The following is an 18568-nucleotide window of genomic DNA, read 5'->3' as shown; positions in this document are numbered from 1 at the left end:
GGGAAAGGGAAAGAATCTCAAGCAGACTCCCTCCTGAGCAGGTGCCCACATGGGGTTTGATCTCATGACCCTGAGCTGAAATCAAGAGTTAGATGCTCAACCAATTGAGCCACCTGAGCTCCCCAATAAACAAATCTATTTTTATTTATTTCACACACACACACACACACACACACACACACACACACACACACATATTTTGGGGGGTGGGGGGCAAGAATGTGCACGCATGAGTGGGATAGGGAAAGACAGAGGGAGAGGGACTCTTAAGTAGGCTCTACCCCCAGTGTAGAGGTCCATGTGGGGCTCAATCTCATGACCCTAAGATTGTAACTTAAGCTGAGATCAAGAGTTGGACACTCAACTGACTAAGCCACACAGGTGCCCATATAAATGAGTATTTTTAAAAGTCAGGAAGAAAAGGGGAGGACAGGATGGGAAATAGAATATGTATGCTGATTTCTTTCACTTAGCTCTGTCAATACGGGTTGAGGCTGAAAAATCAAGTAACAGGGTAAGTACAGGTTAAAGGTACAAATAATCAGCTATAACTGTGTGGTGTAAGGGATATGAGGGATGAAAAAGTAGAAATAAAATATCCTGTATAGGGGCTCCTGGGTGGCTCAGTGGGTTAAGCCGCTGCCTTCGGCTCAGGTCATGATCTCGGGGTTCTGGGATCAAGTCCCACATCGGGCTCTCTGCTCAGCAGGGAGCCTGCTTCCCTCTCTCTCTCTCTCTGCTTGCCTCTCTGCCTACTTGTGATCTCTCTCTGTCAAATAAATAAATAAAATATTTAAAAAAAAAATCCTGTATAAAAGAAGTGGTTTTTAATATATTCATGCGCCTGTGGGTATATAAACTATCAGATCAATTCCCCTTTCCAGCCTCCCTTTCCACAATTGCTCTTTACAAAAGGAATGCGTACCTTCTACACATCCCAAATATTCCTTGGGTACAGTGCCCAGAGGTAATGAAACATAAAGTGTATAAAAGAAAAAGAAATTTACATATAAAGCCAACTGTTTTCACTTTCTCAGAAATAATTTTGTTGAAAGTGTAGAATGGGGGCGCCTGCGTGTCTCAGTAAGTTGGGCATCTGCCTTTAGCTCAGATCATGATCCTGAGGTCTTGGGATCCGGCCCCGCACTGGGCTCCCTCTGCTTGGTGGGGGGCATGCTTTTCTCTCTCCCACTCCCCCTGCTTGTGTTCCCCGTCTCACTGTATTTCTGTCAAATAAATGAATAAAGTCTTTAAAAAAAGTGTAAATGATGTTTAAAGAAAGTATTTTGGATGTGATGTGATGGAGTACAACAAATTCAGATATGTATAGATTGGGGCTGCTGGAATTACATTTTCATTAAAAGGAACTTACTAATTCCATCTCTGATTATTATTAAGAAATGCATTATCCTGAAGGAAAATCCCATTAAAGTAAAGCATAAAGTACAGGGAATATGTGGTAATTCCATATTTCATAGACATTAATACACTTATAGCAAAGTTCTATGCCTAATCTATCTGAGAATTAGAATTCAAAAGCAAGATGATTGCCAAGATGAGGCGTATCAACACATTATTTGATTCGAAAAAGGGACACTTTTTTTCTGATTTAAAAAATATATGAATTAGATGTGTTGAAATCCAAAATATATCTATTTTTTCAATTCTAAGTATACTGTATTGAACAAGACACCTAAAGGAATGAGTAATCAACATAATCAACACATAATCAACAGTAATTTGATATGCTTGAACAGATTCTTTGGTATATACTTCCCAGAAAGTGAGAAGAAACGAACTTGGTAAACACTGGTAAGAAATCCTTGTGTAGGGGCACCTGGGTGGCTCAGTGGGTTAAGCCTCTGCCTTCGGCTCAGGTCATGATCTCAGGGTCCTGGGACTGAGCCCCCAGTCGGGCTCTCTTCTCAGCAGAGAGTCTGCTCCCCCCCCCACCTCCCGCCTCTCTCTCTCCGCCTACTAGTGATCTGTCAAATAAATAATTAAAATCTTAAAAAAAGAAAAGAAAAGAAATCCTGTGTAAGTCAAGAAGTTTCCAACTTATCATTTTTAACAAAAGTAGAGTTCCTGGGGCACCTGGATGGCTCAGGCTCTCTGCTCAGCGGGGATGCCTGGGTGACTCAGTCAGTTAAATGTCTGTCTTGGGCTCTCAGGTCATGATCCCAGGGTCCTGGGATCAAGCCCCGAATCGGGCTCTCTGCTTGCCTCTCTGCCTACTTGTGATCTCTGTCTAAAAATAAATCTAAAACGGTTCTAAAATTTTGAAGTTATTTAAAGAGAAAACATCAATAACAAAACCATAATGAGATACCATGTCCTCCACTAGGATGGTTATAATAACACAGATAGTAACAACTGTTGACAAAGATATGCAGAAACAAATTCTCAAACACTGTTGGTAGGCATGTACTATTTAGTGTAGCCATGTTGGAAAACAGTTTGGCAATTCCTCAAAAAGTTAAACAGTGAGTTACCATATGACCCAGCAATTCTATTCCTAGGTATATATCCAAGGGAATAAAAAACGTATATATGCAAAAACTTGTACATAATGTTTATAGCAGCATGATTCATCATAGCCAAAAAATGGAAACAACCCAAAGGTCCACTGAATGAAGAATGGATAAACCAAGGGTGGTACAAGCATTCAATGGAATTATTACTCAGCCAAAAAAAAAAAAAGGTATGAAGTACTGATTAATGCTATTACAAAGATGAACCTTAAAAAAATTCTAAGTTAAAGAAGCCAAAATACTACATCTGGAATGACTCTACTCCTACAAAATACCCAAACAGGTAAAATTCTAGAGACAGAAAGTAGACTGGTGTTTTCCTAGGGTTGCAGGTAGAAGGGTGGAGGTGGAGGTTGAGGGATAATGGGAGTATAAATGCTAAGAGATACGAGTTTCTTTAGAGGTGATAAAAATGTTCATGGGGCACCTCAGTGGCTGAGTCAGCTTGGTGTCTGACTCTTGATCTTAGCTCAGGTTTTGATCCTAGAGTCGTGAGTTCAAGCTCTGCACTGGGCACAGAGCCTACTTTAAAAAAATTTTTTTAAAAAAAAGCTCTAAAACTGATTGTGGGGATACTTGTACAGCTTTCTACTTAAAGAACAGTGAATTGTACACATAAAATGGGGAATTGTTGGGTATGGGAATTATATCACAATAAAATGTTTTTTTTTAAAGACAATATATCGCTATGATGATAAATAATTCAGAAGGAATTAAGAGGATTAAGTTTCACTGCCATGTAAAATGTTACTCCATTATCATATGTAAATATGGTTTCTTAATCACTGCATCTAATATGTATATTTATGTCATGTATGTTAGTCCTCACATATATGTATACATATATACATATGTATATAGATGCACATATTTTCGGGTGTGTATATTAGTATATATAATGGATATTCATACATTATGTATACACATGAAATTGCAGCTTTATTTCTGACTCAATCTAACACTGGAGCAATTATTTGACTACATTATCTAACAAAACAAATGTCTATCTACCAGATTTAAAATGTACTTCTAATAATAATAATAATATAAAAAGTAAAAGAATACTGAAAGCATAATTGATGTACTGTTTTTAATCAACTATATAACAAACTAGTTCAATAGAGTAATCAGTTTGGTCTTGTCACAGCAATTAAAATACAGCTTTTTCTTTCAGAAAAATACTATAGGATAAATAAAATATATAAGGCTATCAAACATAAAAATTTCAAGTATTAAGATAAAACTCGAATTCATTGTTTATGCACCACACCCAGTGCTCCATAAAACACGTGCCATCCATAATACCTACCACAAGGCTCACCCAACCTCCCACCAGCCTCCCAAAAAGCTCAGTTTGTTTCTCAGAGTGCAAGCATGCAATTCTGTATCTTGGAGCTGTAAATTCAAGCCCCATGTTAGATGCAGAGATTACTCAGAGGAAAAAAAAAAAAACCTACAAAACCATGCCACAGTGTAGTTTTTCAAAAATTTTTTAAGAGTTAGGTAACCCACTCCTAAACATATAGACCACTACTCTAAACAAATGGTTAAATAACCATCCATTTATACAGATAGTTCAACAGATCAATTAACAGATGAACAATCTTAATATTGCACTGTATGTTAACTAATTAGAATGTAAATACAAATTTTGGGGGGAAAAAAGATGGATAATGAAAGGGAATCAAAAGAAATACATAAGCCCTTAAAATCATTAAGAAACATTCATACACATATAAAACAAAATAACAACAGATAATGGAAGCTCTTTCAAACACAGTGAGTATATAAAGTCAATTCAGTTTGTAAAGGCTTAGGTTTTTCTGCAAAATGTATTAAGAATCCTGGATTAAGAAAACAACCAATTCAAACATGGACATCATGAGATCCAAAGATGCAGGATGGAACTTAAGATAATGTAACAGGAAGAATTCAGACTAAGATGCACATAAACAAATGAGTAACAAAAGCAATTACTGCTCTGAAACTATGACTCTTAAAAATGATGCATGCATGTTACTTAAAGTTCTAGCAGAAGACAAAACAACCATGTACAAAAAGGAGTCTTCTGTACTTGTTACTTGTTATAAAGATAATATCCAATCTTAAGAACCACTGAAAAACCAGATTATTCCTTATGTAACCCCTTACCTGACATTCTGAGTAGGATTCCACCTTTCAGAGGGCAGTTCTCCACTCTGTGGGTCATCTACAGGCGGATGAAGAATTGAAATGCATACATCTCCGTTCTATGAGACACAAACATTACATTTAGTAAATACTCAAAAATAGGATATAAAAAGGGACATCAGTTCTGCTGAAGTTTCTTTCATTCCTAGAAAATCTGCCTTCTCATCATTAGGGGAGAAAACGATTCTGCTTTTTCTTCATGTTTGCAATCAATGCTGAAGAATCTTTTTTAAAGATTTAATATATTTATGTGTGTGTGTGTGAGAGAGAGAGAGCGCGCTAGAGGGAAAAGGGGAGAGAATCCGAAGCAGACTCTACCCCAATCTAAGAGCCCAATGAGGAACTCAATCCCATGACCATGAGATTATGTCCTGAACCAAAACCAAGAAGAGTCAATCGCTCAATCAACTGAGCCACACAAGCACCCCAACACTGAAGAATTATTAAACATTTTTTATATTATGGGGGCATATGGTTGGCTCAGTCATTAAGTAGCTGCCTTCAAGCTCAGGTCATGATCCCAAGGTCCTGGGATGGAGCCCCGCATCAGGCTCCCTGCTCAGTGGGAAGCCAGCTTCTCCCTCTCCCACTGCTTGTGTTCCCTCTTTAACTTTGTCTCTCTCTGTCAAATAAATAAAATCTTTAAAAAAATCTTTTTGAAAACTCTTTTGTATTATAAATATTAGTTCTGACCACTCTGTAAGATGTATTTCTTAAAAAAGAAGCAGTATGTTTACAGCACCATCCTTCTAAGAAAAACTCATTTAAAATTGAAAAGGGCGCATGGGTGACTCAGTCGGTGGAATGTCTGACTCGATTTTGGCTCAGGTCATAATCTTGGGGTTGTGGAATCAAACCTCACATTGAGCTCTGCGTTCTGCGGCGAGTCTGCTTCTCTCCCTCTCCCTTTGACCTTCATCCCCCATGCCTGACCAATCATGCTCACGTGCTTGTGCTCTCTCTCTAAAATAAATATATCTATAAAATAATAGACATATATAATAACTGAGATTCAGGAGTCTTCAGGAGCAACCATCTTTATTTTCAGACACATCTGAATCTAAAGTACATAAAAAGAAACAATCCCTCCCAAAATTTGACCTCACTTAAAATCTGTCTAGAGATGCTATAACCACCTTCAATATCCATGGTTTCAATAAGTATGGTTTATATAAACTGAAAATATGCCTCCCAATAACTTAATTTTAATTCCCCCAGAATATGTATAAAACTCAGTACTTTTTTGGGTAAGATTTTATTTATTCATTTATTTATTTGAGAGAGCGAGCGCAAATGAGCACGAGCAGGGAAAGGAGCTGGAGGAGAGGGAAAAGCAGATTCCCTGCTGAAGCAGGGAGCCTGACACGGGGCTTGATCCCAGGACCCTGGGATCATGACCTGAGCTGAAGGCAGATGCTTAACTGACTTAGCTACTCAGGCGCCCTTTGGTTCATAAATTTAAGTTATAGGACCTAATCCACATGTACATTTAGTTTAAGTCAAATACATATGGATTGCTTACCATATGCATCACAGATTGTTATTCAATAGAAGAAAGACTAAGATATAGTCACCAATCTTAGCCTAAAATGAAAGATTCAAAATTCTAAATAATTAGAGATATAACTAAAATATAAATATCTTACATGTACACAACCCAAATTTAGATTTACACAAAAAATACACAACCGTATCAAGATAACAGAACATTTTTAATAAAATACCAAATACTAAATTCTAAAACTTGTTAGATGCTATGAGGAAGGTTTAAAAAAAAAAAAAAAAAGCACAAGAGAAACAAGGAGAAACTTAGAGTATATTTGGATAGAGGACACCTGGCACATGGTGGGAAAGACAAACTAAAGGCTTAGTATTTGAGAAAGCTTTGAGATGGTTCTTGAATAGTAACTACAATTTTAACAACCTAAAAAGGAAATTTAGACATGAGTTAGCCCAGAGAAATAAACCAACATATAAGGGCGCCTGGGTGGCTCAGTGGGTTAAGCCTCTGCCTTCAGCTTGGGTCATGATTTCAGGGTCCTGGGATTGAGCCCCACATCGGTTCTCTGCTCAGCGGGAAGCCTGCTTCCCCCTCTCTCTCTGCCTGCCTCTCTGCCTACTGTGATTTCTCGTCAAATAAATAAATAAAATCTAAAAAACAAAAACAAACAAACAAAAAACAACGAATATCATAAACAGAATATGCTAGGGTAGTTATATTTGTTTTGCACTGCTACTGTAACAAATCACCACACACTTAGTAGTTAAAACAGCAATTTATTGCTTTACACTTTTGTAGGTCAAAATCTGACACTATTCTCACAAGGCTAATTCAATGTGTCAACAGCACTGTACTCCTCCTTTCTGGAAAAAAATCTCTTTCCTTGTCCTTTCTAAGCTTCTGAAGGCCACCCACACGCCTTTGCTCTTGGGTCTTCCTTCCTCTAATCTTCAAAGCAAGCAATGTTGCATTTCTCTAGGCCTTTCTCCCATAATCACATCTCTCACTCTCATTTCCTGTCTACCTTTTCCACTTGAAAGTTACATTGGGCCCACCTGAGTAATCCAGAATAATCTCTTTCTTTTAAGGTCAGCTAATGATTAGCAACTTTAATTTTTCTTTAACATATAAGCTAACATAACACAGGTTCCAGGGATTGGGATGTGGACTCTTCTGAAGGACCATTATTCTACCTACCACAATGGTAAAGAACCCACCTGTAATGAAAAATAGATTATATATAAAAATTAGAACAGAAAAATATGTTACTTTTTTCTGAGTTTATACCTATATACATAAAAATTTCTGAGCAGTGGAATGACATACTAGATTTGTACTCAGAAACAACCTATTAAAAGATGGGCATCTCAATTGATGCAAAGCATTTGACAAAATGCAACACTTTTTCATGATAAAAACACTAAAAAAAATTATAATATAAATAGAAGGAAAGTATCTCAACATTGTAACGGAATTTTAAAAAAGCAACAACGAAACTCAGGGGGGCCTGGGTGGCTCACTGGGTTAAAGCCTCTCTCTGCCTTGGGCTCAGGTCCTGGGATCGAGCCCCACATCAGGCTCTCTGCTTAGCAGGAAGCCTGCTTCCTCCTCTCTCTCTGCCTGCCTCTCTGCCTACTTGTGATCTCTGTCAAATAAATAAATAAAAATCTTAAAACAAAACCCTTACATCTAGCATTACACTAAATAGTGAAATCTTTCCTCCTAAGATCAAGAACAGGACAAGGGGGGCACCTGGATGGCTCAGTGGATTAAGCCTCTGCCTTTGGCTCAGGTCATGATCTCAGGGTCCTGGGATCAAGCCCCGCATCGGGCTCTCTGCTCTGCAGGGAGCCTGCTTCCTCCTCTCTCTCTCTGCCTGACTCCTGACTACTTGTGATCTCTTTCTGTCAAATAAATAAATAAAATCTTTAAAAAAAAAAAAAAGAACAGGACAAGGATAATCATTTTTACTACTGCTATGTTTTTTTTTTTTTAAGATTTTATTTATTTATTTATTTGAAAGACAGAGATCACAAGTAGGCAGAGAGGCAGGCAGAGAGAGAGAGAGAGAGAGAGGGAAGCAGGCTTCCCGTGGAGCAGGGAGCCCGATGCGGGGCTCGATCCCAGGACCCTGAGATCATGACCCGCGCCGAAGGCAGCAGCCCAAACCACTGAGCCACCCAGGCGCCCCTTACCACTGCTATTTAACACTGCCCTGAAAGTTCCAGCCAGAGCACTAAACAAGAAAAAAAGCAATAAAAGGCACACAAACTGGAAAGGAAGAAATAGAATTATTTCAAAAATGATAAAATTTCAAAGAACTCATATGATAGCTACTAAAGCTAATAAAGAAATTCAGCAAAGTTGTAAGATATAAGATCAAAACTCAAAAATGAGATTTACTTCTCTATACCAGCAATAATCTAAACAGGGTTCATGAAAACAATTCCATTTACAATGGCATCTAAGAGGATAAAATACTGAGGAATAAATCTAACCAAGGAGATGAAAGATCTATACACAGAGAACTATTAAAACACAGCTCAAAGAATGAAGGACCTAAGTAAACAGAAAAATATCCCCAATTTGATCTACAGATAAAATGAAATTTTCATCAAAATCCTAGCTCCCTGGGGCAACTGGGTGGCTTAGTGGGTTAAGCCTCTGCCTTCAGCTCAGGTCATGATCTCAGGGTCCTGGGTTCAAGCCCCGAAGTCAGTCTTTCTGCTCAGCAGGGAGTAGGGAGCCTGCTCTCCACTTTCTCTGCCTGCCTCTCTGTCTACCTGTGACCTCTGTCAAATAAATAAAATCTTTAAAAAGAAAAAACATTAAAATTAAAATTTAAAAATTTAAAAAAGAGTAAAGTTGGAGAACTCACACTTCCGAATTTCAAAACTTAGTATAAAGCTAAAGCCAACAAGACAGTTTAGTACTGGCTTAATGATAAACTTACAGACCAAAAGACTAGAACTAATAAATCCATACATCTACGGTGAAATGATTTTTGACAAGGATCCTACGTCCATTCTATGGGGAAATAAGTCTCTTCAACAAATGATGCTAGGATAACTGAAATTCCAAAAACAGAGGAGTGAAGTTGGATTCATACCTTATACCATGTACAAAATTAACTCAAAATGGAACAAAGATCTAAGAGCTAAAATCATAAAACTCTTTCAAGATTTATTTTTATTATTTTATTTATTTGAGAGAGAGTGAGAGAATGAGAGGGGAGAGGTCAGAGGGAGAAGCAGAGCCCCCGCCAAGCAGGGAGTCTGATGTGGAACTTAATCCCAGGCCTCCAGGACCATGACCTGAGCCAAAGGCAGTCGCCTGACCAACTGAGCCACCCAGGCACCCCATAAAACTCTTTAAAAAACAAAAACAAAAACAAAAACCGAGGGTGCCTGGCTGGCTGAGTTGCTTAAGCAACCACCTCTTGATTTCAGCTCAGGTCATGATCTCAGGGTTATGAAATCCATTCTGGCTTTGGGCTCCTGCTGGGCTTGGAGCCTGCATAAGATTCTCTCTCTCTTCCTCTACTGTCCCTGTCCTCTCCCTCTCTAAAACCAAAACAAAACATAGGGGTAAATCTTCATGACCTTCAATATGGCAATGTATTCTTAGATATGACACCAAAAGCATGAGCAACAAAGATAAACTAGACTTCATCAAAATGAAAAGCTTTTATGCAAAGGGCATTTATCAACAAAATTATTTTTTTTAAAGATTTTTTTTATTTTTATTTATTTGACATAGAGAGACCACAAGTAGGCAGAGAGGCAGGCAGAGAGAGGAGAGGAGGAAGCAGGCTCCCTGCTGAGCAGAGAGCCCGATGTGGGACTCGATCCCAGGACCCTGAGATCATGACCCGAGCCGAAGGCAGCGGCTCAACCCACTGAGCCACCCAGGCGCCCCGTATCAACAAAATTATTTTTAAAAGCCCTACAGATTTGAAGGAAATATCTCCAAGTCATATATCTGATAAGGGTTTAATATCCTTCATTAGATAGAACTCCTGCAACTCAAAGACAAAAAGATAAACCAGCCAATTGAAAAATGGGCAAAGGGTTTGAACAAACATTACTAGTCAGTAGGAAAATTCAAATCAAAATGACAGTAAGAAATCACTTATCACCTTGTGATGGTTAGAATTAAAACAAAAATTACAAAATAAACATTAGTGAGGATGTGGAGAAACAGAAACCCTCCTACATTGTTGGTGGGAATATGAAATGGCTCATTTGCTGTAGAACCGTCTGGTCATTCCTCTAAAAGTAAAACACATAATTACCCATTTGATGTGCAATTCCACTCCTAGGTATATAAGCAAAAGAAATAAAAAAAGTACTTAAGCAAGACATCTATACACATGGTCACAGCAGCACTATTCACATATCTAAAAGGTGGAGAAGGTCTAAATGTCCATCAATAGATGGATGGATACTATGGATATCATCCAGCTGTTAAGGATAAATGAAGAATTGGGGCCCATGCATGGCTCAGTCAAGTAACCGACTTGTGGTTTCAACTCAAGTCATTATCCAACAGTCCCAAGACTGAGCCCTGCATTTGGCTCTGCGCTTAGTGTGGAGTCAGCTCCAGATTCTCTCTCCTTCTCCTCCAGGTTGCACATCCACCTTCTCTCTCAAATAAATAAAATCTTTTTTTAAAAAAAATGAAGTATCGATACACAACATAACATGGAGGAACTTCTAAAACATTAGACTAAGTGAAAGCCAGAGACAAAAGGTCCATATTGTATGATTCTCTCTTTATTTATTTATTTGACAGAGATCACAAGTAGGCAGAGAGGAAGGCAGAGAGAGAGAGGAAGGGAAGCAGGCTCCCTGCCGAGCAGAGAGGCCGATTTGGGGCTCGATCCCAGGACCCTGGGATCATGACCTGAGCTGAAGGCAGAGGCTTAACCCACTGAGCCACCCAGGCGCCCCTGTATGATTCTCTTTTTAGGAAATATCCAGAATATATAAACACACAGAGATAGAAAGTTGGGGACATGGCTGTCAGAGACTAGGACTAGGGTGAAATGGGAATGGAGAAAAACTGTGTTATAGGTAAGGTATTTATACAGGAGTGATGGAAATACTTTACAAACAGAGGTGACAACTGAACAACACTGGGACCACATATTAAATGTCACTGAATTAGGTTTACTTTAAATGGTTCATTTTATGTATGTGAATTTTACCTCAATAAATTACTATTATTTATTATAATTATTATTTTTAAAGTATAGGGGAAGTTCTGGGTCTCCATAAATGATCCATTTTTAAGATTTTTATTTATTTGAGAGAAAGCATGCACACAAGTAGGGAGTGGTGGGGGACAGAGGAAGAAGTAGACTCCCCGCTGAGCAGGACTCTGAGATCACCACCTAAGTCAAAGGCAGACAGACACTTAGCTGACTAGAGCCACCCAAGTACCCCCAGACAGTTCTAAATGTAAAATTAAGGCTATCTAGCCTAGGGCCCTTCCAAATCTAATTAAACTGAAATCTCTAGTATTCTTTATTTCTAAAAACTTCTCCGTAGGACTCTGATTTGCAGCCAACCTTGGGCATAGCACTGCCAAGGGCAATCTTTTCCCTGTACCTTAAATTTAGAGAGACTGGGTAAGATCTGCAAATCCATGAATATAACTACATAAATGTATATTAAATCCTGCTTGTCAAAGACTAATTACAAACCAGAGCCCAGCTCTACAAAAGGACAAATTTGGTGGCCTAAATATTATTATGTTCTCAATACTGGCTAATATACCTATACTTAAATCCTTCAAGTTTGTATACTCTTACAGAGCAAACTAGTGTCCTTATTTATTTTTTTAAAAGAAAAACTATAAGGAAAAATGAAAAATCTAACTAAAAAAATAACAAACTCAAACTTTTAATAATGTATATTATTAAATCACATTTGCTAGGTAAAATCTCAACACCCAATCAGAATCAAAATCATCTGGTTTCTGGTGACTTTTTTCACCTTACTCCTTTGTTCATATAAACCAAGAGGAAAGTCACACAGAGATTTTGATAGTTCTACAGGAACATTCCACAAACTTTTCCCTAATGATTTAGGACTAAAGAATATTTTTCAAGTCACGTAATGAGTTGTTTTAATGCCGGAAACAAAAAATATATATGTTTTACTGGGTACAAAAGAAAAGTTATGTCAATTTATCTTAGTAGTTAAAGCAAACAAAATACAGGTTACCAACTTCTGATCAGCACATAAGAAAGCATTCATATTCATTTGAAGAATTTTTTTTTTTTTCAAAGATTTTATTTATTTATTTGAGAGAGATCACAAGTAGGCGGAGAGGCAGGCAGAGAGAGGTGGGAAGTACGCTCCCTCCTCAGGGAGCCTGATTTGGGGCTCGATCCCAGGACCCTGAGATCATGACCTGAGCCAAAGGCAGAGGCTTAAACTGAGCTACCCAGGCGCCCCTCTAAAGAAGAATCTTTAAATGAATTCAAAGAGAAATGTTTTGTTCAGGTCCATTTTTAAAGACCACTGACCAAAATTATGTAAATTTTTAATGTTCATCAAATGCACACTTTTTGTAAGAGTTTATTTATTTGAGAGAGAAAGGGGGGGAGGGAAAATGAATGTGGGGGACAGGGTCAGAGGGAGAAGCAGACTCCCCACCAAGCAGGGAGCCTGACGTGGGGCTCAATCCAGGGACTCCAGAATCATAACCTGAGCCAAAGGCAGTCACTCAACCAACTGAGCCACCCAGGTTCCCATCAAATGTTCACTTTAAAAATTGATAATAAATACTGATAGCATTTTAACAAACACTCAGCATCTTTATGTGGATTAAGTTCAAGCATGTACAATACAGAAACAGAATTTGTCTCCCCCTACAGAGGAACAGAGAGCAACTATAGACAAGTAATAAATGTTTTTTTTCCACAAGTAATAAATGTTTTAACTTCCCCTTTCTACACTTTACTCCAAATAAAGCCTGTGGTTTACTTAACAGTACTGTACCAAAGTTAATTTCTCAGTTTTGATGAATGGACTATTCTTGCATAAGATGTTAACATTAGAGAAACCTGAGTAGAAGTTATATGAGAACTTTCTGTACTATTCTGCAAACTCTAAAGCCTAAAATTATTTTTAAGGAGTGGATTTATTTTTAATTTTTTAAAAGACTGTGTATGGTGGCGCCTGGGTGGCTCAGTGGGTTGAGCCACTGCCTTCGGCTCAGGTCATGATCCCACAGCCCTGAGATCCAGTCCCGCATCGGGCTCTTTGCTCAGCGGGAAACCTGCTTCTTCCTCTCTCTCTCTCTGCCTACCTTTCTGCCTACTTGTGATCTCTGTCAAATAAATAAATAAATTCTTTAAAAAAAAAAAAAAAGGGGGCGCCTGGGTGGCTCAGTGGGTTAGGCCGCTGCCTTCGGCTCAGGTCATGATCTCAGGGTCCTGGGATCGAGTCCCGCATCGGGCTCTCTGCTCAGCGGGGAGCCTGCTTCCTCCTCTCTCTCTCTGCCTGCCTGTCTGCCTACTTGTGATCTCTCTGTCAAATAAATAAATAAAATCTTTTAAAAAATAAATAAATAAATAAATAAATAAATAAATAAATAAAAGAAAGAAAAAGCCTCTGCCTTTGGCTCAGGTCATGATTTCAGGGTCCTGGGATCGAGCCCCACGTAGGGCTCTCTGCTCAGGAGGGAGCCTGCTTCCCCTCCTCTCTCTGCCTGCTTGTGATCTCTGTCTGTCAAATACATAAATAAAAATCTTTAAAAACAAAACAAAACAAAAAAAAACAAACACCGTGTGTGTGTGTGCGCGCGCGCTTGCTTAATTTTACTTGACAGAGATAGAGAGAGAGAGAGAGAGCGAGCCAGAGAGCACAAGGGGAGGGGCAGAGGGGAAGGAGATGCAGGCTTCCACTGAGCAGGGAGTCAAACTTGGGGCTCTATCCCAGGACCCTGGGATCACGACCTGAGCTGAAGGCAGAGACTTAACCCACTGAGCGACCCGGGCACCCCAAAAGTGGGTTTAAACCTCACATCTTTGGTATATTTATAGCACCAGACATTGAAATGAAAGTATTTTAATAAAAACTATAAATGTTTGGGGTGCCTGGGTGGCTCAGTAGGTTAAAGCCTCTGCCTTCGGCTCAGGTCATGATCCCAGTGTCCTGGGATTGAGCCCCGCATCTGGGCTCTCTGCTCAGGAGAGAGCCTGCTTCCCTGCCTACTTGTGATCTCTGATAGATAAATAAATAGATAGATAGATAGATAGATAGATAGATAGATTTTTTTAAAAAGATTATAAATGTTTTAGAATTTTAAAATTTTGTATTTAAATTTTATATGAAATAAGTTCAATAATGAACTTAAGCAGTTTATCCTAGCATTAAAAAAACCATCAGAGACTATAGTATTATAACTTTATTTGTAATTGATTCTAATATGACTTCTTTGGTTTTATTATTTGATTCCTGGGAGGAATAACAAAGTAAATTCCCAGAGAAACCACAGAAAAACCATAGTTCTATTAGATAATTCCACCAAAAGTAGGAAAGAATAATTTAATCAAAGAGAAAGAAATATACATTAAATGAGCAAAGGAGATGAAGCAGAACTAGGTGAGGTATCATTTGTTGCATTTTCTAACAATTTTACTGAGTGTTATCAAATAAGAAGGACTAAGCCCTTATTTTAAAGCACCCTGCTATCTAAAGGATTCAAATCAATTTCCTAATTATCTCGCTGTGAATATAGTGGTGTACATAGAACACAGAAAGACCATATGTGGATGGGAAGGGAGGAATGGGTGAAAAAGAAGGGTAACCGGGATGGTAATTTATGTGTCAACTTGACTCGGCTAAGGGATGCTCAGACAGCTGGTAAAACATTACTTCCAGGTGTGAAGATGTTCCCAGAAAAAATTAATTATTTCTATCCATAGACTAAATAAAGAATATCCACCATAATGGAAACAGAGATCCTACTGGGGAAAGCATCATCCAGTCTATGAGGACCTGAAAAGAACAAAAATGCAAAGGACAAATTCAACTGAGCTGGAACACTGAAACTCTGGTTTTGGGGCCTTGGTACTGTAGGATTGCCACCAGCAGCTTCCTAGTTTCCAGGCCTTTGAATTCAGTCTAAATTATACTCCCAGCTTTCCTAGTTTTACAGCTTGTAGAGATTGTGCAATTTCTCAGACTTGATAACCATGTGAGTCAACCTTTGTAATAAACCTCCTCTAGTATTTATCTCTATGCATCCTCTAGGTTCTGTTTCTCTGGAAACCATAATACAGTATTACTACTGCTTTTACCTGGTATTTTCTGAATAATTAAAATATAATTTATGATTACAGGACACCTGGGTGACTCAGTTGGTAAAGGAACTGTCTTCGGCTTAGGTCATGATCCCGGAGTCCCAAGACTGAGTCTTTCATCAGGCTCCCAGCTTCTTGGGGAGTCTGTTTCTCTCTCTGACCTTCTCTCCTCTCATGCTCTCTCTTTCTCAAATAAATAAATAAATAAAATCTTTAAAAAAATAATTTGTGATTACAACTTTATTGTAGAGGACTCTTGACATATGCAGTTCTTTCAATTTCTGAAAAGCTGATAATGGCATACCATCCAACTAAATTATTAGAAAGATCATAAACTATGTGTAATTAGGCCCATTCACTACTACAAAGCCTTAATTTTATTATCCCAAAAAGTTATGGTTCTGTAGACTTGGCAAAAACACTTATACGAGATACCAGAGAGCTAGCTCGCTCTCTACTCAAGCCTTGGTGAGGACACAAGAGATAAGCCACAAGAGTCTTCAGAAACCAACCATGCTGGTACCCTGATGTTCGAGTTCTAGTTTCCCAACTTGTGAAAAAATAAATTTCTTCTGTTTAAGCCATCCCCTATATGCTATTGTTATGGCTGCCCAAGATAAGACAACATGTCTTGGGAATAGCCTATTAAAAAAAGCAGAATCTAATTGTAATCATTATTAAAACAATAATATTTAAAAATACTATATCCTAAAGATAATCAAATACTGTGCTTTCTATTCAATTTTGCAGTGAACCTAAAACTACTCTTAAAAAACAGTATACTCTAGGGGCGCCTGAGTGGCTCAGTTGGTTAGACAATTGCCTTCCAATCTTGATGCTGGAGTCCCAGGATGGAGTATGGCATCAGGCTCCCTGCTCAGCAGGGAGTATGCTTCTCCCTTTGACCCTCTCCATTCTCAGGCTCTCTTTCTCTCTCTCAAATAAAAAAAATTTAATTAAAAAAGTAAAATACCAGTATGTTCTTCAAAATTTTTAAAAATATTTTAGTTATTTGAAAGAGAGGGAGAAAAAGCACAAGGAGGTGAAGCAGCAGGCAGAGGGAGAAGCCCGATATGGGGCTCAATCCCAGGATCTAGAGATCATACCTAAGCCAAAGGCAGATGCCCAACCATATGAGTCACCCAGGCTTGCCCCCCCATTTTTCAAATAAATGATAAAGAACAGAGAGATTATGAGTTGCCATAGCTGTAAAGTTCATAGTTATAAAGTTCATGAATAAAACCCTCTTTTTAATACATGGTCCATGAGGCAAGTGGGGTTTATTGGTTGTCTACATTGAAAATGCAATTACCTTTAACCAGGAACTGTATTTTTTAGCTCACTCAACATATTACAAAGTGGATAGGAGTAGAATGATTGACGACAAATTCGTATTAAATTTCTTTTGTTCTCTAAGCTTCCCCTTGATGTTTATAAATTTCACACACTTGGCAACAATAAAGGAAATGTTAAAACAATTAAGTTCACTCTTATAACACTGCAGTATTTACTACTTTTGGGGTTGCAATAATGTGTCTATGGATATATCTAACTAAACTATAACTAAGCTGTAGTGATTTTTAAAACTTGACATAATAAACTATTTTCTAACAACAACAGTCTTTACAGTATTTATTTTTACTTATTCATTTACTCATTCATTTATTTAGTAGGCTCTATGCCTAGTGTAGAGCCCAACAAGGGATTTGAACTCGAGACTCTGAGAACAAGATCTGAGCTGAGATCAAGAGTCAAACACTCGGGGCGCCTGGGTGGCTCAGTGGGTTAAAGTCTCTGCCTTCGGCTCAGGTCATGACCCCAGGGTCCTGGGATCCAGCCCCGCATCGGGCTCTCTGCTCGGCAGGGAGCCTGCTTCCTCCTCTCTCTCTGCCTGCTTCTCGCCTACTTGTGATCTCTGTCAAATAAATAAGTAAAATCTTAAAAAAAAAAAAAAAGTCAAACACTCAACCAACTGAGCAACCCAGGTGCCCCTAATACATACACAAACACACACACACACGTATATATGTATGTATACATACATATATATATTAATTTAAAAATTCTATTTATTTATTTGTCAGAGGCAGAGAGAGAGAGACAGTGCACACAAGCAGGGGAAGCTGCAGGCGGAGGGAGAAGCAGGCTCCCAGATGAGCAAGGAGCCCGATGTGGAGCTCGACCCCAGGACCCTGTGATCACAACCTGAGCCAAAGGCAGCAGCTTAACAAACTGAGCCACCCAGGAGTCCCCCCCTACAATACTTTTTTTTTGATGCCCATGAAGTTAATACATCAAAAACTTTTTTAAAATAAAGGTGGTATTTATTTGAGAGAAACAGAGAGCACGAGCAGGGGGAGCGGAAGGCAGAAGGAGAAGCAGGCTCCCTCCTGAGCAGAAAGCCTGATGCAGGACATCCCAGGATCTTGGGATCATGACATAAACCGAAGGCAGATGCTTAACCAGTTGAGCCACCCAGGAGCCCCTATCAAAAACTCTTTCATCACGGGGCACCTGGGGGCCTCAGTGGGTTGAAGCCTCTGCCTTCGGCTCAGGTCATGATCTCAGGGTCCTGGGATCAAGCCCCGCATCAGGCTCTCTGCTCAGCGGGGAGCCTGCATTATTTTACCACCAAAAATATTTTTATGAATATGAAAAATATTTTTGAAAATAATGATCGAATGCTAAATATTAAAGAGACAGAACTAAATAGCCTACCTTAATTGTGTGAAAATAGTGGAAAGGTGAGGTCACCTATATTTTATTCCTTCAGTTTTCAATTCCTTTCCTAATTTTTTGTTTCTTACATGAGGGGTTTGGGAATTAGATAACTTGAGATGGAAACAAGTGAATATACCGCTTTAAGGTAAATTAGTCTTCAACAGCAAAACAGAAGCTTACTTTCTCACTTCTCTCTTGCTATCTAAAATCTATCTATAAATAGGGGCGCCTGGGTGTCTCAGTGGGTTAAGGCCTCTGCCTTCAGCTTGGGTCATGATCCCAGGGTCCTGGGATGGAGCCCCAAGT

At 38.7% G+C, this 18568-nt stretch overlaps 1 protein-coding gene across 1 annotated transcript in view; it reads right to left on the bottom strand.

The window, feature by feature from the left end:
- UBE2R2 (ubiquitin conjugating enzyme E2 R2) overlaps nucleotides 1-18568 on the bottom strand; it is a 111683-nt gene that overhangs the window by 15693 nt on the left and 77422 nt on the right. The window contains exon 3 of the mRNA XM_082694631.1: nucleotides 4683-4780. Within this exon, the coding sequence (XP_082550757.1) occupies nucleotides 4683-4780 (98 nt within the window). The remainder of the gene's footprint in view (nucleotides 1-4682; nucleotides 4781-18568) is intronic.

The sequence above is a fragment of the Mustela nivalis genome, assembly GCF_964662115.1.
Source record: "Mustela nivalis genome assembly, chromosome: 13".
NCBI classification, from domain to species: Eukaryota; Metazoa; Chordata; class Mammalia; order Carnivora; family Mustelidae; genus Mustela; species Mustela nivalis.
The sequence above is the reverse complement of the archived record's forward strand: the minus strand, read 5'-3'. Positions and strand labels throughout refer to the sequence as shown.